At 36.1% G+C, this 23,665-nt stretch overlaps 1 protein-coding gene across 1 annotated transcript; it reads right to left on the minus strand.

Moving 5' to 3' along the window:
* Positions 1 to 7,375: 7,375 nt before the first annotated feature.
* On the minus strand, positions 7,376 to 9,319 carry LOC150025111 (uncharacterized). Its single transcript, XM_090295097.1, has 3 exons — positions 7,922 to 9,319; positions 7,639 to 7,826; positions 7,376 to 7,542 (listed from the first exon to the last, which is right to left on the minus strand). The coding sequence occupies exons 1-3, from the start codon at positions 8,260 to 8,262 to the stop codon at positions 7,376 to 7,378; spliced, it is 696 nt and encodes a 231-aa protein (XP_090151223.1). The 5' UTR covers positions 8,263 to 9,319.
* Between the last annotated feature and the right edge of the window lie 14,346 nt (positions 9,320 to 23,665).

Genomic DNA, 23,665 nt, shown 5'->3' on the forward strand with positions numbered 1-23,665 from the left:
GGCTTTCTAGACCGGCCTTGGTAAATTTAGAGGTTTTTTTAGAAACTCTAAGTTTACCTAGGTTGGTGTTTTAGGTGCCAAAATTAATTCTAAGAAAATTACAAATAAAGTTCCTATGCTAATTTTGACAAGAAATTAAAGTCTACTCTACACTAGAGTTTATGGCATTTGAACATGTAAAAGAACGTCTTCTTGGATCCTCTTGGCCATAACTCTATGGTTGGCCCAAATCTACCCTTTGGTGGGCTTGCATGTGGGCTTGTACTTGGGCCTCTTCCATCATCCCCTCCCTCTTGAAAAGGATTTGTCCTCAAATCCATTGCTTTTTCTTCTTCATGGCTAGGGGAATGGATGTGGCTGGATGGTGTCCATCATCTCCTTCTCCTTGAGAAGATCTATCCTCAGATCTAGATATTTGATCTCGGATAGCAGCCTCTTGCTTCTTCAACTATGCTTGCCCTCCCGGATCAAACGTCCACCTAGGGGAATTATCAAATAAAGCAAATGAGTTAGTTGAAGCAGTTATATACAAATCAATTTTATGAAGTTGCCATTTTTGTTTTTCTTTTTTTTTGGAAACTTTTTACAATATTTCTCTTTTGATGGTTGCATGTGTTCTCTAATCCTCTCATGCTTTGTAAAATTTTCAATAGTGGTTACTTGTTCCTTAGGCATAATTCCTTTTAGGAAGTGGTAACAACGCAAACAGAGAAAGAGGACTATGTTCACATACAACTTCAAATGTAGAAATATTAGTAGTCTTGTGGACTACTCTATTGTATGCATGCTCAATAGAAAAAGGATACTCATCCCAAGAATTGTGGTTGTCTTTCATGATTTCTCTAGGCATAGTAACAAGAGCTATGTTTTCAATTTTATTTTGACCATTCTTTTGAGGATGATAAGAATTTGAAAAGGACAACTTAGTTGCAAGTTTTTCCAAGAGAATCCTCAAATGATGGTTTTCAAATTTTGGAGCTCTATCCAACACTAAGTTTGAAGAGAAATCATGAAGACTTGTCACTTCTTTAAGGAAGAGTTTATCCATGTCCATGAAAATGGAATCAAAACCTTTTGTTGTCCTAGGAAGATCTAATATGAAATTTAGGCTTATGTCTTCCCAAGGATCATTTGCAAAAGGTGAAGGAGTATAGAGTTCATGAGACATCGCCTTAGATGTATTTTTAAAACACGGAATGTATCTAGGGTAATGTCTTTGAACATCTTTTCTCATGGGTGACAATAATTTTCCTTTTAAAAGCTCTAGAGTTTTATCAACTCTAATTTGACCCATGAGTTCTCCTTCATGAAGAATTTCTCTTTTATGTGTGAAGGTAGTCTCGTTGATACAACCTTTGTTCATGGAAATTTCAATTCTTTGCAAAGGTTGTCTCAATAAGACATGACAAGTTTCTTTAGGCACTACTTCGCATAAAAAATTGTCTTTGTAGATGCCTATAGATGACTTGACCTTCACTTGGTGATATCTTGGCATGTATGTAAAATAATCTACTATATTTTTATCTATGCAAGCCTTTTTTAAGGATTCTTCTTTTTTTTCTAGGCTTGCAAGTGTTCCTTTACAAAAGGTAAGGCTAGGTTGTTCAACAAGAGGTATATTTTCAAATGTATTTTCAACTTTTCCTTCATGTTGAATGACTTTGTGGGAAGGAACACTCTTCTCCCACGCCTTTTGTTTCCCAAGGTTTTTCTCTTGCTTTTCTATTTTTACATTTTCTTCACTCTCACTAGCTTCTTTTTCTTGGCTACTATTCTCATCTTTGTCCCTTAAGATCATAGATCTTTCATTGAAACATTGAGATGCTAATTGATCATTGCCAAGGTATTTTAAACATGGAATTTCTCTAGCTGGAGTGTGAGAGATATGCTTGGTTAGGTTTTCTTGTCTCTCTTTCCTAGCTCTCCTAGGGAATTGTTGATGATATTCATTTTTCCTAAGACTTTCTTCCCCAAGATAATCATGATGTTTAGAGCTAGATGCATGAGAATGTAATTTTTTTGAAAATTGAGACTTCTCATTCTTTGCTTTAGTCAAAACATTAAGTTTAGTCTCACTCTCCAATTGTCTATAAGCAATTGATTGCACAGTTTGTGAAACTTCTTTCAAAAGAGTTTTTAAAGATTTTAATTCACTTCCAATAGACTTTGTAGAATGAGAAGAAGAAGGCATGGCTAAAGCTTTGTGTATACAAGTATTTTACCTTGAGAAAACTTAGGAAAGTCAAAGAAGGTAGTTTTCCAGGTAAGGGAGGTGAGTCACAAAGGACTACTTAAATACCAAGCCTTTGCCTTAGCCAAAAACTATCCCTCAATGTCTTCACACAAAACATTCTCTTAGTAAACCACTTAGAACACAATTAAGTTGAGAAATCAAATTTTCAATGAAAGAAAACAATGCAAGCTACTAATCAACAAAGCTAGTCGGTTTAACACAAACTTAACAAAATAACCATGCAAAGCGTCACTAACTAAGCAAAAGAAAAGGCAATTACAAACAATTAACAATTGCTAATTAAGAATTCTATACTAGTCGGCCCTAGGTGAGGCTTCTTGGACACTTTGAGCCCTTGAAGACACACTCACCGTCTAAAAACGTAATTAAGAGGTAATTAACACAAATTAAGTTGCAAGGAAATTAAGAAAACTCCCTTTGTTGATCCTCTTTTTGCTAAATGCACTTCCTTGTTGTCTTTGCTTGTTGGCCCTCCAAGTGTTTGTAGTGTTTTTCAAGAAAGCTTGTTTCGGCCTTGGCTTTGTTTCCCCTTAGAATGAAGGTTTTAATTCTCCAATTCCAGCACCTATCAAAAGACTAGACCTTACCCAAGTCAAGTTTCCATTCAATTAAGCACCAAAGGAGAAATAAATTCCAGCACCAAATTAGAGGTCAAAGAACAAAAGCAAGAAACAATTTAATTGAATAAAACAGTACCACCAAAAGGAGTTAGATTATGACAACTAGAAAGAGGTCCAAGAAATATTAAGCAAGCAAATAAAAGGTACCAAAATAAAAGTAGGCACACAAAAGAATCCTAAGAATAGCACTAGAATTAGATGACCAAATACAAAAACAGCACCACTGGAAAATGTTGTGGGCCAGAAACGTGTTTTTCCCCAATTTATGCTGAGCTGTGTTTTTAAGATATGATTCTGAAATTTGATATGCAAGATATTCAAGATCTTAGCTAAAATGTGGCTTTGGAATCACTCAAAACGCATGCACCAATTTTTTTTTAATAAATTTTGCAATTTTGGTGTTCAGTTACGCCAGCTGTAGCGCCTCAGATTTGCACACTGATTTTAAAAGATTTATCATTTTTTTTTCTGTTGATTCTTTTGGACTAATTCTTTTTTTGTCCTTTCTATAACACTTCAAACTTGCATATTCCAGAGAATCAAAATTTTCCTATGAGTGAAAATATTTTTCTGGAACAAAACAGCCAGCACAGAAAATCTGAAACAGGGGATCCTGGAAACTGGAAACAAAAACAGCAAGATACCAAAGTTTAGACACAATGGAAATTTGTGAAATAGAATTGTGTAGGATCTAAACACAATATGAACTCAAACTAAAATTAAAAAGGCACCAAAAGATCAAAGAACAGCAGATTCAAAGCAATTAAAGATACCCAAAATCAAGAAACAATCAAGCCAAATAAAGGACTACTAAGAACTTGTTCAAGATCAATTGAACAAAAGTGCTTCGGTTGGATCTTCCACAAAGCACACCAAAACAATTAAAATGTAAAAAACAGCAAGACAATTATGGAAAATAAGATGAACAACATGAAAGTAAAGAAGAACTAAAAATGAAAGACCAAAAGCAACTCATCTTGAAGAACCATAGCTCATGATACCAAATGATGGCATTTCATGAAGGTCTTCTTGAATCATGTAAGAAAAAGGGGTGCGGAAGCTATGAAGGTGTGTGAGCAAGATCCTCCTAAGAGTGGTGTTGATCTTGAAGGTGCATGATGTGTATGAAGCTAGGGAGGTTCGGCCAACCCAAGGAGAGGTGAAGGAGATGAAGTTTAGAGCCTAGAATTCTAGGGAGAAGCAAAGCTTGGCACAAAATGGCAGCATAACTTTACTCACAATAAACTTGAAAATACAAGGTGTAGGCTCCTCCTTTTATAGGCTAAGGAAGACCATAATGCAACCCTAATGCTAGCCAAATGAAATGTAAATGTGAAGCACATGGGTGCACAAATGAGCACATGGGGAGGGGTGTGTCTAGTTTTTATGCTCACCCCCTCCATGGGCTTTCTAGACCGGCCTTGGTAAATTTAGAGGTTTTTTTAGAAACTCTAAGTTTACCTAGGTTGGTGTTTTAGGTGCCAAAATTAATTCTAAGAAAATTACAAATAAAGTTCCTATGCTAATTTTGACAAGAAATTAAAGTCTACTCTACACTAGAGTTTATGGCATTTGAACATGTAAAAGAACGTCTTCTTGGATCCTCTTGGCCATAACTCTATGGTTGGCCCAAATCTACCCTTTGGTGGGCTTGCATGTGGGCTTGTGCTTGGGCCTCTTCCATCATTAGTGCAACTACCCCCATCAATAATCAAGGAACATAACTTGTTGTTGATAAGACAGCGGGTGTGAAAAATATTTTCTCTTTGGGTATCATCCAAAGATTTTGGAATTGTTCCCAACATTCGCCTTATCATCAATAAGTCACCTTCACAAGGACTTTCGCTCTCAATCTCACTTGATGGCTTAGAAGGTGAAGAATGCCTAGATGAATTGGAATCATGCTCACTAACTACTACCCCATTATGCACAAACATATTCCTTTTAGAAGGGCAATTAGAAGTTATGTGACCATATCCCAAACATTTAAAACATTTCTTACTAGACGATTTGATTGGTGATATATGAGTAGAAGTAGAAGGCTTAGACTTTTTAGGTTTGAAAGAAGAATCTTTAGAAGGAAGGTTTGAAAAAGTTTTTTTATTTTTCCAAGAATTGTTGTAGTAGCCATCATTGGGAGAAGTTTTAAAAGCATTTTTCTTTGCAAGCTGGGATTCAACCTTCATTGCAAGGTGAACCAAAGATCCCAAAGATGAATACTCTTGAAGTTCAACAATATCCTGAATATCTCTTCTTAGACCACTCACAAACCTAGCTATCATAGCTTCCTCACTCTCTTTCAAGTTTACTTTAAGTAAAAGCGTTTCTAACTCCTTAAAATAAGCATCCACACTTAGCGTGCCTTGTTGAAACCGTTGGAGCTTCAACATTAGGTCTTTCCTAAAGTGTGGTGGCACGAATCTAAGGCGTATACACTATTTGAAATCGTTCCAAGAAACAACAAGAGGTCTCTTGTTATATCCAATGTCCATTACAATACTATGCCACCAATTCATGGCATAATCTATGAATTCTGAAGAGGCTACTTTCACCTTTTGGTCTTCATGGACCTCATAGGCTTTAAAAATTTGTTCACATTTAGCCTCCCAATCTAAATGCACATTAGGATCACTATCACCATTAAAGCTAGGTACTTTTACAAAAGAAAGTTGAGGCTTTGCTTCTTGGTGATGTCTTTGTTCACGGTGATGGCTTTCTCCATGGGAAAGATGATGATGCCGCCTTCTTCTATAATCTTCTCCATGGCCGTGAGCATTGGAAGAATCTTTGGAATAATGCCTAGAAGAATGATGTCTTCCATGAATGGAATGTGAAGATCTTTCTTGCTTCAATTCAACTTTTGCTAATCTTTCTTCCAATCTTTTCATAGCTTCATCTTTGAGAGCAAGGGCTTGTTTTGCTTCTTTTAACTCATTAAGAACATAAGCCTTATGAGTAGAATGTGGCTTGGAAGATTCAGCACTTGAATATGTATCCATTTTACAAAGAAAACAACAAACACAATAGCAAACAATATTAAGAAAAACAAGGTTAGCAAAAAGAACAAATATAGAAATGTACTGAAAATTAAAAGTCACTCAAGTCACTTCAAGAAAGAATACTTCCCTCAACCAATCTGCTATTGAGGTCTTGTAACTCTCAAATGAAATATGTCAAAGCAAAAGCACTCTTTCTTAAAGCCAATACATCACAAAACCATAGAACAATCAAAGACAAACAAGAAAAGGTGTAAATAAGAAAAGGCTACACAAAAGGAATACAACAATTATGACAAACACAAAGAATAGAGAAGAAAAGACAATCAAGAAAATAAGGTACTCAATGAAAAGGAAGGCACACAAAAGAGACCTAGAGAAAAGCACTAGACTAGATGAAGAAAACAAAAACAGAACTACTGGAAAAATATTTTTTTGCAAACTGTGCATGATGTTTACAGATTTATCTGGAATGATATAAAGCGAACTGGATTATGAAATTGTAACCACAGAAAGGTCAAGATCTTATCTCAATAATGGAAATGAAATTACTCAAAAACAGTAAGCCAATTAATTGTGATAAATTTTGTAAAATCACTGCCAGATTACCGTATTTTTTTCGGCAGAATTACACACTGTTCGTGTTTCATTTATCATTTTTTTTGTACTTTGAATTTTGAAGTACTTCTTTTTTCTATGCTTTTATAACACTTTGAAGAACTCAAATCCAGAGTTTCAGAAATTTCCAGTAAGCAAATCAATTGAAATAAATCGAAACAGTCAACACGTTTTCAAGAAAACAGAGGAAACCTAACAGGAATGAAAAATGGAATTAAGAACTAGCAAAGACATAATAGAAATGATGTTTTAAGAACTTGTATAGGTCTATTACACAAGTATGAACTCAATACTAAAAAGAAAAAGCACCAAAGGATCAAGAAACAAACACATAAAACTGTACTTATCACAAAATCAAGAAACAAAAATTACAACAAAAGGACCACAAAGAATTGATGACATTGTCGGAGAAACATGACTTTAACAAAACTTATAAGGATTCAAAAATGAAAATGACACAAACACAATGTAATAAGAACAAGAAAACAGCAAGAAATATCCAAAAATAAACCTAAAACAGAAAGGTAACAAGAAGAATGTAAAGTTCTTGAATTAAAAGCATGGTTATAGAATCGAGATTCGAATCGTGAATCATTTTTCGATTTTTTTGAATCGTGAATCAAATCTTTTTATGAATCGTAAGATACATAACAGAAAAATATGATGTATTTTTAAATAAAAATAAGTAACATGAATAAATTTTCAAAATATGAAGTCAAAATATTCAATCCACATAATCATAAAACATAATATAATGTAAAATACTTTCTATTCTATATTTAAATCCTACATCCTAATCATCATCTCCGAGATCAATGTCACTTAGATTATCTTCTTCTAATATAACATTCTCTTGAAGCTCATTTTCATCCTCTTCCTCCACATCTTCAACCATATCTTTGTTGTTCTAAGCGATTCCTTCTTTTAGAATGCACTTGATCAAATATGCTCCAATTTCTTTCGCAACCAGTAGCACTACAAGTTAAACTTAAAACTCTTATTGCTAGATTTTGTAGCTCTTTACCCTCTCCACCATAACTTTCCCACCAAAGAGCTGTAATTTCGAACAAAAAACTAACATTAATAAATCGTGATCCAAATTGTTATGTCTTTTATGAAACTATTTAGGAGGATTAATTAAATGCTTTACCCGGATGCTTCTTATCCCTGGTATCTATTGCCATGCTTCTTCCAAACAATCCTTGTGCTCTTTTGAATTTGTCAAGTTGTTGATCAAGTTGAAATTTAATCCTTCTATCTGGGATCATTTTTTCAATGGTCTCGTATAAACCATATAAAACTTCACTATCCGCATTGAAATTATTATCATAATGAAATCTGATAAAAAGAAACAGAAATTATTGAAATAAAAATCATTATTAATTTGTAATAATGATTAAGGTAATAATAAATTAATAATAATAGTCACTTACTTAGGATTAAGGTAGTAAGCAGCGGCATGAAGAGGCCTATGTAATTGTAAATTCCAACGAGTATCAATTATTTTCCACACCTTTTTATATCGAGAGTCTTCATTTTTTAAATTTGAGGCTATTTGTTCTTTAGCTCTATCCATAGCTTCATATATATATGGCATAGCAGGTTTTGTATCTCCATCTACAAGCCTTAATACTTTCACAAGTGGAATTACACATTTCAAACAATATTGGATGGATTTCCAGAATCTATCATCACTTAAACAAATGTTCACCACTTGTTTACCTTCATTTTTACTAGCATGATTACATGTTGTCCATTCTTGTGAAACAAACATACCTCGAATAGCATGTTTCTGCCTTGCTATGGATTGTAGGGTAAGAAAAGCAGTTGCAAATCTTGTGACTGCTGGTCGAGCTAATTCTCTTCCGTTGGAATACTTTCTATATAAGTTTAAGACCCATGTGTGCCTATAAATGAAAGTTGTGATCTTTTATGCATTTGCAATGGTATTAAAAAATACTGGGAGCTGACCAATGTCTTCAACAATTAAATCAAGGCAATGAGCTGCACAAGGATACCAAAATAATTTTGTTCTCTTCTCCTCTAACATTTGTCCTGCTGCCACAAAATTAGAAGCACCATCAGTCACAACTTGCACAACATTATCCTCTCCAATTTCTTCTACCACAGAATCTAATAGCTCAAACATTTGTTTGGCATCCTTGATCACATTACCAGTATCAATAGATTTTAAGAAAACTGTTCCACTAGGACTATTCACCAAAAAATTGGCAAGAGACCTTCCTTTTCCATCTGTCCAACCATCACAAATCAAGGTACACCCACATTTCTTCCATTCAACCTTATATTTCTCCAAACTAGCTTGAATTTCGTCAACTGACTTTTTCAAATAAGACACCCTAACTTCATGATAAGTGGGAGGCTTTAGACCCTTTCCATATTCAGCAACAGATTTTAACATTTGAACAAATAAGGAACTTCTTACCAAATTAAATGGTAAAGCATTACCGTATATGCATTTGCAAATGTTTGTGATCACCAACTCTATCTTTAAACATTTCATTCATGGTTTTTTGTTTTCCTTTTCTGGAAGATGACTCCAATGTTCCCTTCTTATCTTGGATATTCAATTCTTCAAAACAATCTTGAAGGTTTGCTTCTTTGACAATTTCTTTATCTTCTAATATCTTCATAAACATGTCTTTGACATCCTCTGGAACTGATGTACACGCAATGACATTTTCCTTTGTACCAGCAAGATGATGTTTCATCCTTGCAATACCACCCCAACAAGTATGTGAACAATATTTACACTTGACTAGAAGTCTATGAGGGTGAATACTTTCACAATGTGTCCACATAATATTTGTTTCTTTCTTTCGCTTTATTTGACTCATCGTCTCTCTCGACCAACAAATCAAAAAAGTAATATAAATAATTATTTATAGAAAGAAGTAAAAATAACATAAAGAGTTTTATTTTAAAATACAATTTTTTTTAAATATAATAAAATAAAATAAAACAGAAATTTAAATTATTACTTATAAAAAATTAAAAATAACATAAACAGTTTTTATTTTAAAATATTTTTTAAAAAAAGGTATAATAAAATAAAAAACAGAAACTTAAATAATTATTTAAAAAAAATAAAAAAATAACAAATAATTTTTATTTTAAAATACAGTTTTAAAAAAACATATAATAAAATAAAATAAAAATATATTCAGGTTCAGCTTCACTGTAATATGTTCATAACTTTTCTAAAAAGCTCTGAAACTTTTTCAGTTTTTCTAAAAGTTCTGAAACTGGTCAGCCTTTTTAAAAAGTTACATTTATTGGGAACCGATAATTTGACACCCCAATTAAGTGTTGCGCCAGATTACGCCTGCTGATGTGGATGAAAATATAATAAAGTATTATGTGGGGCCAGTATTGTTGAGGTGGCAAAATTTTAAAATTTAGGGTTCTGTAGTAAAAGATTAGGTTTTAGAAAGGCAAAATCAGCCCCATTTTCTCAGTGCGATTTGGAGTGGTAGCGATTCTCATTCCGATTCCGGTGAAGTCTACGATCAGCACGATTTGTAGTGCGATATCGGTACCGCATTACATTGGATTTCATTTTTGTTTGGATATTTTTGAAATTGCGATTCCGATTCTGGTAACGTGTGCGATTCTGATTCCGGTAACGTCTGCGATTCTGATTCCGGTGAGCTCTTTGATTTGGCATCTATTTTCATATAATTTTTCGTCAAGTTTTCATTGGTTTCGTTTTGATTTTTTAGGACTTAGCGTTTTTCGATTTCGTTTATTTGTTGGATGTTGGGCTTTTGGAGTGTTGGACACTAGGGTTTATTGGTGTTTTGATTTTCTATATGTTGAATGACCTTTGTATTGGTTTGGATTTAACTTTTTAGGGTTTCCTAGCAATTGGTGAATGAGGGAACTACAGTGTTGGTTAACTCGTATGCGAGAGAGGGTTTTCCTTACAAACCTCGGGAGGTTAAGACTTTGGTCATAAAGGCGTTGGTGTCTGAAGCTGCAGCTGCATCTCAAGCCAATGACTTCTTGTTGGCTAACCAGGCTTGCTTCTAAAACCTAATCCTATCCTAACTTAATATTTAAAATATATGCTTCTGGATTTTTGCTTCTTTTTCTTAACTTAACTTAACATATAGCTTCTTCCATGTACAGTATATGCAGCATGTGATGCACCTATAGAGACTGGAATTCGTCAAAGCATGTTCCTGGTAATCTACACTAGTTAGTTTGTCTCTTGGTTTATTTCTACACTTTAATTCTATTAATAGTAATTAATTCTCATCCTTGTCTCTTCGGTACCAATATGTCGTTTTGTAACAGATAGTTATTGTATTATATTGGATCAGACCAAAATTGAAGAAGAGGTTAGTAGAATCAATTTTGGTTAAAATGTTATTTTATTTTCATCTAATTTCTTGGGAGTTTAGTTAGCTGAGTAAATTTGGTCTACATTTGCCTCATTTGCATTCTACATGCGTTGTGAAAAATATTTGAAAATATCATTAAACCTTTGTTGCCCCAATTTAGTTATTGGTGTCTTGAAAAGCCTTACGTCATTGATGTTACAAGCCTTCCTGTTAGAGTGAAGATTCCACCATGTACCTTTTTAAATTAGTTTTAAATTATTCTGTTCTTTGGTTCTTAAATTGTAAATGTGTTGAAATAGTTATTTAGTTTTAAAATTTGCAACTATGTTGAAATTGCTATTTGGTTCCTAAATTTGCAATGGATGGGTGTGTGAGACACTAATGTAACAAACAACTATAGGGCAGTATTCTTTTATGTTAGTTATTGATGAAATTGTGGGACAATATTGTTTTATGTTCTCTCTAAATCCCTTTGTAGTTGTTAATGATGTGCCGCCACCTGGTGATGGAAAAGGCTTGGTTAATTGAAAATCTGATTGCTCCCATTTGTAAGTGTATGTTGCCCTGTTTGATGAGCTGAAGACAAGTGCCAATTTATGCCACTTTTGTGATCATACTGCTTAGTAATTGCTTGGAATTAAATTGTAGTTTATAGTAATTCTGATCCTTAACTCTTCTTCCAATATTTAAAATTGATTACATGCATTCTGTAATGTCCTCCAGACAATCTTTTACAAATAATTTCTTACTAGTAAGATTCAAATAGAGATATGATTCCCCTTTGTATGGAGAAAACTTTATTAGAAGTGTATGTGGGTTTGGTTCTGAACAGGAAACATTCACACAAATTATTTTTTGTTAATTTTAAATCAACGAAGATTAAATAGGTTTGGGGTATCATATATATATAGCTTTATATTATTGTTTTAATTTTTTTAACACTGGGACTTCAACTGTGTCTATTTTACATTATTGACAAAAATATCAAAAGTGAGAGAATATGAACAGCGTCATATTTACCCAGCAAGATAAAAATATAGTATAAGACCACAACTGAAATAAGTACGAGTAAGTTGTTGGTAGTCCTTGAGATTATTTAGGTTAAGCAATTTAATCCCTATGATTTCAAAAGCCTTGTATTATTAGAAACTGTAATTATGCTTCACTGCCCAATCCTCATGGGCCTTTCTTTGAAGGACCACCACTGCCACCAAAAAATATTCAAAACTGTTTGCATAGACCCAAATCTGCATGTAGAATAAAAAACTTATTTATTAATAGAACTGCACATATATTTAAGAATTGAGGTATTAATAGAACTGCACAACAATTCATGTGTATGTTGGTTTCGTTCTCAACAGGAAACATTCACAAAATTGTTTGAGGATATAATGTCAATTAGCGGATGTTCAGATGAGGAGGTTCTTACGATTGATCGTCATCCTGAGGGTCAAGCTAAGGTTTCTTTGAAATGATGTTTTTTGTTTTTAAGTAGACATGACAATTACATTTATTTATCTTTAATTTTAATTATTATAGTGTATTTGTATTTGATTTTGATATACAGGTGTTTAGGCATAATTGCAGGTCAAAGCGTTTGGCTATTGTGAAAATGGTTATAACTTTGCAACAAAAGAGTATTATACAGTCCACCCCATTTGGATGGCTTTTGTTTGTTCGTGAGGACATCAAATTGAGTCGTGGACTTTTAAGTAAGTTATGTAGTTCTTGGGTGGAGAGGAAGCAAAGTTTTTCAATTCAGTATCAATTTGTGTTGTTTAGTTTGGTAGATGTGTGTTTAGGTGTAGGTCTTAGAGTAGGTGGTAGAAAAATTGATTTAAGGAAAAGTAGTATTATATCTCACATAAGGAGTTTTTTTTAAGAAGGTCATGTAACTGTGGAAATGATATATTCTGTTATTTTGAAACTTGGGAATGATATTTCCTCAGAGGACTTTTGTAAGTTGTATGTCTTGTTAGGTTTGTCGGAGTTTATTCTCCCTACTAGATTGGGTTTAGTTCATGATGGGTTGTTTAACCTTGTTGATGATTTAGACAAACTTGATATGTATAATTGGGGGGGTTTAGTGTATGAGATTTTGGTTGATAGTTTGTGTTCAGCTTCAAAATGGATTACGCGGGGAAATATGTCGTATATCCATGTGGATGGTTGCGTTTACCTCTTGCAGGTAAAATGAAACATTTTTGTTATTGGTAAATGTTTGTAATAATTGTGCATCTGTTTGACCTTTTAATAAATGCCTTTTTTGTATTCATTGTTCAGATATGGGCGATGGAACATTTGTTCTCTTATAAGCGTCAAGTACCTACTAGTGGGAATAAATATCCCCGTATCATGCATTAGATGGATGTTAGAGTTGGTGACCATGAACTTGAACGTCTTGCAATGGATTGCACATACTTCAAAAAGGCAGAAAGCAGTCATGAAGATGTAGATGAAGATAAACAATTACATGTAGATGAAGTCCAACCAAATGAAGAAGTCAACAGTCATGAAGATGTACATGAAGATAAACAATTACATGTAGATGAAGTCCAACCAAATGAAGAAGTCAACATGTTTCCTAAAATGAACGGTGAACCGAGGAAACGTTTCAAGAGTGCTGTTTTGAAAACACCTTGGACCACATATTCAAGGAGGAAGCCAAAAAAACCCAAAAACTGATGCTTCATTAATGGATATGTTTTTAGGTGCTTTTTGTTTTTAAGTTAGTGGATGTATGCTTTGTTGACATTGTTGAAACCATTGTAATTTGTAGTATTGCACCAATAATTTTGTTCAGGAGTAATTATTGTGGAAACTCTGAATGTGTAAGTGGATTAATTTTGTTATTCATTAACAGTATTGTTATTGATTAATTTTGTAGTATTGTTTTTATTAATGAACTTTGTACTGAATGCTGAAAAACCCAAAAACCGATGATTCATTAATGGATATGTTTTTAGGTGCTTTCTGTTTTTAAGTTAGTGGATGTATGCTTTACTGACATGGTTAAAACCATTGTAATTTGTAGTATTGCACTAATAATTTTGTTCATGAATAATTATTGTGGAAACTCTGAATGTGTAAGTGGATTAATTTTGTTATTCATTAACAGTATGGTTATTGATTAATTTTGTACTATTGTTTTTATTAATGAACTTTGTACTTAATGGTGGCAATTATATTGTGAACCCTGTTTGCATCCAAAAAACCCAAAAGTTATCAATCAGTTGGAGGACCAAATGACTGTGCAAGAAATTCAACATAGTTCCCCAGTTAAAATGAAAGGGGTCCCCACTTACATCAAAACACCAAAATTTGAGGTAGTCTTTGACCAATGAATGGCCTGAATCTCCAATGAGGTCCCTGGACTCCCATCTCAACCCTCTTTTCAGCCAAAAAATCCAAAACTAATCACTCAGTTGCAGGATTAAGTGACTGTGCAAAAAGTACAACATAGGTCCCCAGTTAAAATCAAAGGGGTTCCCACTTACATTAAAACAGCAGAATTTGAGGTAGTCTTTCACCAATGAATGGCCTGAACCTCCAATGAGGTCCCTGGACTCCCATCTCAACCCTCTTTGCAGCCAAAAAATCCAAAACTAATCACTTAGTTGCAGGATTAAATGACTGTGCAAAAAGTACAACATAGGTCTCCAATTAAAATCAAAGGGGTCCCCACTTACATTAAAACACCATAATTTGAGGTAGTCTTTGACCAATGAATGGCCTAAACCTCCAATGAGGTCCCTGGACTCCCATCTCAACCCTCTTTGCAGCCAAAAAATCCAAAACTAATCACTCAGTTGCAGGATTAAATGACTGTGCAAAAAGTACAACATAGGTCCCCAAATAAAATCAAAAGGGTCCCCACTTACATTAAAACACCAGAATTTGAGGTAGTTTTTCACCAATGAATGGCCTGAACCTCCAAAGAGGTCCCTGGACTCCCATCTCAACCCTCTTTGCAGCCAAAAAATCCAAAACTAATCACTCAGTTGCAGGATTAAGTGACTGTGCAAAAAGTACAACATAGGTCCCCAATTAAAATCAAAGGGGTCCCCACTTACATTAAAACACCAGAATTTGAGGTAGTCTTTCACCAATGAATGGCCTGAACTTTCAATGAGGTCCCTAGACTCCCATCTGAACCCTCTTTGCAGCCAAAAAATCCAAAACTAATCACTTAGTTGCAGGATTAAATTACTGTGCAAAAAGTACAACATAGGTCCCCAGTTCAAATGAAAGGGGTCCCCACTTACATAAAAACACCAACAATTTGAGGTAGTCTTTGACCAATGAATGGCCTGAACCTCCAAAGAGGTCCTTGGACTCCCATCTCAACCCTCTTTGCAGCCAAAAAATCCAAAACTAATCACTCAGTTGCAGGATTAAATGACTGTGCAAAAAGTACAACATAGGTCCCCAATTAAAATCAAAGGGGTCCCCACTTACATTAAAACACCAGAATTTGAGGTAGTCTTTCACCAATGAATGGCCTGAACCTCCAATGAGGTCCCTAGACTCCCATCTGAACCCTCTTTGCAGCCAAAAAATCCAAAACTAATCACCCAGTTGCAGGATTAAATTACTGTGCAAAAAGTACAACATAGGTCCCCAGTTCAAATGAAAGGGGTCCCCACTTACATAAAAACATCAAAAAAATTGAGATGTTAATAATCGTCATTTAACATTATTCGACGTCACATACAAGTTCGAGCTACATAATATTCAAGATTGTCTAATTCCTTATTTTTTGATGGCCTTGAATAATAACTCCATCTTTTTTGCATCTGAAAATAGATGAGGAAGTCAAATGTTAGACAATATACATGGGCAACTTTCATTATAGTTTTTAAAGTGTTGTTCATTTCTTGTATTGTACCTAGAGTCGTGGGTGGAAGTCTTACTACTGGATGACAAGCACGAACTAAGTCGTCAGTGGGTGGACATATGTCAGAATTGAAAACCTACATGAATGACAATTTAATTCAAGCATGTAATGTAATGTAAAGAAGACCATTATTATTTTAACCTGCACAGTTGTATTACATTTATGTTTTTTGACTACATACCTTGACAATGTTGTTAAGAGTGATATTAAGGTAGAAGTTCCTTCGATTTGGACTGAAAATGCCCACCTAAAAAACACACAAAAATACTTGTATGAATGACATGACATATGGAATTGTAAAATAAAAGTTTGTTTTTCGTGCGTTAATACATTCTTTAAGACTAAGACAGAGCCAACTTCAACTAGAGAACCAAATTCTTCATTCTTTAAAACCTTCCCATGAACATTTGCACTTGCAGTCCCCGTCGGATCCTGTAAAGCAAGAAATTTAATATACAACTTCTTTTGCAAAATGTAAGAAAGACTACATAATAGGTATATTACCTTAATTGTTATTAACATGTCTCTTAGACCAGTGTGCTTGCATGATTTGATTAGACAACTTAAGAGTGGGAAAACATCTAATTCTTTCAAACTTCCCAGGAATGATCTCTGTTCAGAACCACGTCCTTCAATTTCTCCTTCGCAATAAAATGAAAGCATCATTAGACATAAACTTTTGTTGTTCCATTCTAAAAAACGTGATTGAGTATTACCTTGGAATTGAAGGAATTTTTCTGCCCATTTCCATTGGTTGGATGTAAAATCACGGTCATAAGTTTGTTGACCTATACGGTTTATAAATTCTTGAGTGTTTACTGGCTGCTCAGAGTTCCGATTAAGAATCATGGCTTGCACATTACCAGCTGGTCCCGGAATGACATTGGTAGTAGAGTTGCAACGTCGTACATAACTACAAATGTCATTGTCGTCGATATCAAGCCCTTCCCATGACTCCATTTGGAATGGATGTATAGTTCAAAAAATTCATCCTATCGCATGCCATATATAGATGAACGTTGGGCACATGTTAACGTTTGAAGGAAGGAAAAGGGACGAAAAAGCAAATGTATTGTCTAATTAATAACTGATCCGATCGGTCATCGGTAGACGATGACGTCAGCAGCAGAGAACCATGTGGACCACTCGCAGGGTGACACGTGGACCAGGTGGCAAAGAGGTCAGGGAGACGATCGCCAAGAGCGGTGATCGGTGGTCAGTAACCAAGTGACCACCGACAGATCAGGCGGCAGAGAGGTCGGGGGACAGATCATCCAGAATGGTGATCGGTGGTCAGTAGCCAAGTGGCCACCAACAGACCGGTTCTCAGACTAACGCCTGAAGGCAGAACGCGAGAAGCAAATAAACACTGATCAGTCATCGGGTGTATTGTCATCGGGGTCTCGTGTTACACGCAGTTAAACTGGGACTGAGGTTCCCAGCGAGAGCGTTACGCATGGATCTCGCATGAGCACACCTCAGGGAATCATGCACGAGAGTGGCCTGAGGGAACTAGTAAACCAGTCAGTGATTGGTGATTCCCTCAACCCATTACGTGCGTGACATCATGAAGGGTAAGCTATATACGCAGAGAGCAACGTCTGGTGAGTGTGCCTAGACCAGCCACACCCGACGTTCTCCTGAGAGTATGCGACTTACCCAGATGAGAGAAATATCCTAAGTTACTCTGCAAGGGCGTAACTTAGGCACACAAAGAGAAGCGCTAGAGCCCTTCCAGTAAGTGACACGTGTGTGGTTAGATGTGAGTTGCAGGCCTCCACGTGTCACCATCTGAGAGGGGTGCGGTCCAGACAAAAGTGCACTCCGTACCATTAAGGGTACAGACAGGTGCAGCCCAGCGCAGAGACGCGCGGACACGCACAGACACCCACACTCTCTGATTCTGCAGGTACACTGTCTCTGAAAAGCATAACAGGGTTCTAACACATGCCAGAAAAGCATAACAGAATTCTGTTATGCCCAGAAAACAGAGAGAGAGATAAAAAGAAGGAATCAGGGAGAGAAGGGGGATACGAAAAACAGAGAGCAAGAGTTTTTCACACACACTACTAGTTTTCTCATTTGGTGGTTCTGTGGACTAACTTCATCGTCGGAGTGCAAACGGCCGCTAGAGGCGCCGTCTGTGTGTTTTGCAGGTCACGTTTGGAGATCCAAGAGAAGGTTCTGAGGGTGATTCTGTAGAAAACGCAGTCGCGTAGACGGAACAGAGTGTGCTACAGAGCGATTCCTCCACGTTCGAGTTGCTGGCAGGATCAATAACATATCATAAATGCAAGAATAATTTGTTTTTTTAAATATTTTTTAAGGTGAGGTGCAGTTTAGGTGTGGTGCAGTTTAGGTGAGGTGCCATATAAAGATAAACGTTGGGCACATGTTGACGTTTGAAGCAAGGAAAAGGGACTTCTGTGAAAAAGCAAATGTATTGTCTAATTAATAACATATCATAAATGCAAGAATAATTTGTTTTTATAAATATTTTTTAAGGTGAGGTGCAGTTTAGGTGTGGTGCAGTTTAGGTGAGGTGCCATATAAAGATGAACATTGGGCACATGTTGACGTTTGAAGCAAGGAAAAGGGACTTCTGTGAAAAAGCAAATGTATTGTCTAATTAATAACATATCATAAATGCAAGAATAATTTGTTTTTTTAAATATTTTTTAAGGTGAGGTGCAGTTTAGGTGTGGTGCAGTTTAGGTGAGGTGCCATATAAAGATAAACGTTGGGCACATGTTGACGTTTGAAGGAAGGAAAAGGGACTTGTGTGAAAAAGCAAATGTCTTGTCTAATTAATAACATAGCATAAATGCAAGAATAATTTTATTTAAAATATATTTTAAGGTGAGGTGCAGTACGGTACTCTTCTTAAAACGCCAATAAATGCTGAATTTGCCATGAATGTTACGTGGAAGGATAGTGTTGCTGCAACTTTAACTTTACTTTTTCGCAGGTGGGGTTCATTCCTCAATGCCACAAATGCTGATTTTTCCCTTCACACAATAAAGACAAAGTGTGTGCCCTTCCTCAAAGTCCAGCACCCCGTCCAGCACTGTCAGCATTCATTGATAGCAACATTTCTTCTTCATTGTTCTTCATTGCATTAACTACAAATTCAAGTTAGCAGATAACGTCCAGCACTGTCAGCATTCATTGATAGCAACATTTCTTCTTCATTGTTCTTCATTGCATTAACTACACATTCAAGTTAGCAGATAACCATTGAAGGTTCTGTTGGTGAAGGTACTCTTGCATTCAATACATAGCTTATTTGTAACTTTGTGCAAATTGTTAAATAATGCATAAAACTAGTCATAGTTGTTTAATAATGTAGTAGATTTATTTTGTTCATTGTTTGAAATGTTTAAGTTAAGTTATATAAAGAAAATTGTATACATATGCATTCATGTTTTTTGTCAATGTGAGTTAAGCTAAGCATTGTATACACAATAGGTTTAAGGTAATGGCAGATTTGTCACTTGATGACATTCCGTTCTTTGAAGAATCTCAGCATTCGAATCATTTAGCTGGGAATGATTATGTGGCAAATATACTTCCTGATACAGATTCCCAGATCAATATTGATGAGTCGGTTCCAAATGTAGTTGATGAATCAACTCCTACAGTTGGAATGTGTTTTGACACTACAGATGCCGTGAAAATTTATTACCGACAATATGGCATTAAAAAGGGTTTTGCAATTAGAACTTGAAGTTCGAAAAAAGGACCTGACAAGGAATTAAGGTACTTTATCTTGGTATGTGCTAGGGCGGGAAATTACATGTCTGCGATTCCACCAGAATTAAGCACTCACCCTACTCAGACGGTTGAATGTCCGGCTCGTATAACTGTTGGAATAATAGTAACAATAACAATAATAATAACAATAACAGTAACGACGGTAATAACGACGGTAATACCGACGATACTACCGAGGGTACAACCAAGGGTACTACCAACGGTATTACAGAGGGTACTACCGAGGGTACTACCCACGGTACTATCGAGGGTACTACCCACGGTACTATCGAGGGTATTACCTAGGTTATTACCGAGGGTACTACCGACGGTACTACCGACGGTACTACCGAGGGATACTATCTTTTTTTTTAGTTCGAATCAAAGTGACATGGGCTGAATCTCAGTGGATCGTGGCAACTACCAACTGTACTACCACTAGTACTACCACTGGTATTATCACTGGTACTTCCAATGGTACTACCACTTGTACTACCGAGGTAATAATAGTAATAATAATAGTAATAATAAGAGTAATAATCATAGTAACAATAATAGTAATAATAACAATAACAATAACGACGGTAATACCGATGGTAATCCCGACGGTAATAACGAGGGTAGTACCGATGGTACTAACGAGGGTACTACCGAGGGTACTACCAAGGGTACTATCGAGGGTACTACTGACGATACTACCTCGGGACACTATCCTTTTTTTTTACAAATCAACGTGACAAGGGCTGAATCTCAGTGGATCGTGGCAACTACCAATGGTACTACCTTTAGTACTACCACTGGTATTATCACTGATACTTCCAATGGTACTACCACTGGTACTACCGAGGTAATAATAGTAATAATAATAGTAACAATAATAGTAACAATAACAAAAACAATAACAATAACAATCTCGACGATAATAACGACTGTAATACCGACGGTAATACCAAGGGTAGTACCGAGGGTACTACCGAGGGATACTATCTTCTTTTTTTTTACGAATTAAAGCGACAAAGGCTGAATCTCAGTGGATCGGGCAACTACCAATGGTACTACCACTAGTACTACCACTGGTATTATCGTTGGTACTTCTAATGGTACTACCACTGGTCCTACCAATAGTACTACCACTGGTCCTACCAATAGTACTACCACTGGTCCTACCAATAGTACTACCACTAGTACTACCACTCGTACTACCGAGGTAATAATAGTAATAATAATAGTAATAATAAGAGTAATAATAATAGTAACAATAATAGTAACAATAACAATAACAATAACAATAAAAATAACAATAACAATAACAATATCGACGGTAATAACAACGGTAATAACGAAGGTCATACCGTAATCAAGTGAAGAGCTTGATAAGGTAACAAAAAATCCTTAATCAAGTGAAGATCCTAGTAAGGTACCAAAAAAATATTTTTTTTTGCAGGTAAAGGAAATGGTGATCTATTAGACGAAGAAAATGTCGACAACGATTGGTCTAGTTTAGGAAGGAGATGTCAATCTCACTCCAGTTTGTAAGTTTTAAATTATATCTATTGTAGGTAAAAGAAGTGTAGAGCCCAATCATGTTGTGAAATGGATCTGATACCAATCAATTTAAATAATGGATATGAACTTATTAGCCTCATTGACTTGTGCCTGAGGCTTGGGGGCATGTTAGGTCATGGGCATGACCCGATGTTTGGTCATTTATGGGTCGTTTCCTGACCTGTGTATCTAACATTATGAGGGAGCACAAGTCAAGGGATCTCAATCAATTAGACTTAATCATCCCTAATGACTCAATTAAGACAGAATCATGACTAAAGGCGAAGAGGTTACAATTCAGTTTATATATACCTGATTATGCTCTACAGAAAGCAACACATCATCTAATCATCTAATAAACAACACAGGGAGTACTCTCAACTTCTATTTTATATTATAGTCATTGTTCCCGCCGGTTGACCAGATTGTGCTTCGTGCGTAGCTAAGACTCACGTATCAAGGACTCCCTCGTCTTTGTTCCAAATCCCCACCCTTCACCGCCATGAGTTCCCGAAAGAAGTGAACAAAGGGGCGCCCTCGCAGCCGTTTGCACTCCGACGATCAAGTCAGCAAGCGAGAAACATCAAAAGACACACCTCCGTATCGGAGCACCGTGAATGGATGCTCTAAAGGTGGTAAAATAACTGAGTAACAGATTTCTCCCTAATTGCCTGTGCGTACAGTGGGTTCGCGAGCAAGCAACTAGAGTGTGTGTGTGTGTGTAAAACTGAGTCTGGACCCTGTCTCAAACGTCTAAAGCCTCTTTTAAACGTCTAAAGCATTTAAAGCGTCTTAAAGCGCATTTAAAGAGTTTTAAAGCGCACTTAAAGCACTTAGAAACGTTTGACGCGTTTAAAACGTTCAAAGCATTTAAAGCGTTTAAAGTGCTTTAAAGCGTTCAAAACGTAAACTGAATAAAAACGTACCTTAGCAAACTTTCAGGGAAACTTATATACCTTGATGTTTCAATGCTTACTGTCATGTGTTCTTCTGACTTGATCGTTATTCTACGTGGAGAGCCTTACAGCGCCGTAACCCAACTTAGGGACATTACATCGTGTAAGTCCTCCTTTCTCGAAGTGCATCTGGCGCAAGGGGTGACTTTCTGGGTGCTAACTTATGCACCCCAGCCTCTAGTCACTTGCCCTGGGAGTGTATCTACCTTCCTCTCGTACTACGCACATGGTTCGCCCCTGGGCGTGGCCCTCTTATGGGTCGTATCTATCCCAGGGGTCTCCCAGAGGTGGCGTGGGTACTTCACGAGTCAGGTTACCCCCTACTAGTACTAAACTATGGCCTTGGAGCCACCTGTCTCTTACTGCTCTGAGGTACTGAGGCCCCTCGGGGTGTCGCCCCCTCCACGGTCTTTCCTACCAGTGGGCATCGGTGGGTGACACCGTCGATGCCTTAACCTGGCGACGTCTCATCCTGGCGACGTCTCATCCTAGCGACGCCTCATCCTGGCGACGCCTCAAGCGGTCAACCCGTTGACTTTCCTCCCTGGGCCCCCTTGATGGGTCCCACCATATGTTTGACTTTGGTTTTGACTTTGACTTTGGTCAACGCCCGGGGACGGGACAGTACAGTCATTATATTTATGCTCTTACTGACTTGAGTGTCGGAGTGACATCACAAGAGGAGCCCCCTCATTCCCAGAAGGTACTTGAAGAGAGATCACCAGAAGCTCATCCAGATGCCGACCGACCTTAAATTAACTAGAACATTGTACTACCACCTCATTGAAACATCGCAGATATTGTTTTATCCACTCTCCTCTTGATTGTTTGACTTCAAACAAATCTGTTGTGATTGGCGGTTTGGCTTTATTTGCCGCAAAGTGAGCAACAAACAAATGCACAAAAGCTTCCAAGGAAGTAGCTGATCCATCCGGCAGATTACTAAACTAATCCAACGTTGTTCTTATCAACGATCCAGCCAAAATTTTACATCGGAGCATCTAAGCCACCATGGATTAGCATTCGGATCCTGCATTCCTGTGAATGACCCAATTTGGGAAAAAAAACATAATTTGCCGGAATTCAATGAAAATTGGTATCTCACTTAGCGGTTTCTGCTTTCAAATTAGGTTGGTTCGGTTTTAAGCACCCTAATTACGCTGACTATAGAGCTTCTTTAATGTAAATTGTTTAGAGAGGGGGATCGTGAAGTTTTTATTTAGGGCTGCAATGTGGAAAGCAGAACATGAATTCATTAGACAACAGTATGTACCAGGATATGTACCACATCACCAAAAGAGAATAAAGAGTCAACAAAACATTTTTCTATAACTTTCTAGATATTGTGCTTCTAGTTTATGGTGCTTCGTTTTCTTATTTTAACAGACTCAATTAGATAAATTCCACACTATTAGAATTGAAGATGTAGCCTAATAAAATTTAAAAATAAGAATTCTTTAACCTAAAAAAAGTATTAACCAAAAATATTATTTTAATTATTTAATAAATCACTAGTTATTAATATTTAATAAGTAACTTTTATTTTTTATGGAATTTGTTTATGATTTAATGTATACACTAAAATATTTAATCAATACGTTAAACACGTGCATTGTTTTGAATGAAAATATTGAAATTTCCTTATTAGATCGACATGGT

Source organism: Phaseolus vulgaris, chromosome 9, assembly GCF_051622355.1.
Source record: "Phaseolus vulgaris cultivar YP4 chromosome 9, ASM5162235v1, whole genome shotgun sequence".
Lineage (NCBI taxonomy): Eukaryota > Viridiplantae > Streptophyta > Magnoliopsida > Fabales > Fabaceae > Phaseolus > Phaseolus vulgaris.

What these genes read in the sequence shown, in the direction of transcription:
- LOC150025111 (XM_090295097.1), bottom strand. Translation starts at nt 8,262, where the DNA reads ATGTTTGTTTCACAAGAATGGACAACATGTAATCATGCTAGTAAAAAT. An exon ending in GCTTACTACCTTAATCCTAA is followed by an intron (nt 7,827 to 7,921) that starts GTAAGTGACTAT and finishes TCTTTTTATCAG; the next exon opens with ATTTCATTATGATAATAATT. An exon ending in CAGGGATAAGAAGCATCCGG is followed by an intron (nt 7,543 to 7,638) that starts GTAAAGCATTTA and finishes TCGAAATTACAG; the next exon opens with CTCTTTGGTGGGAAAGTTAT.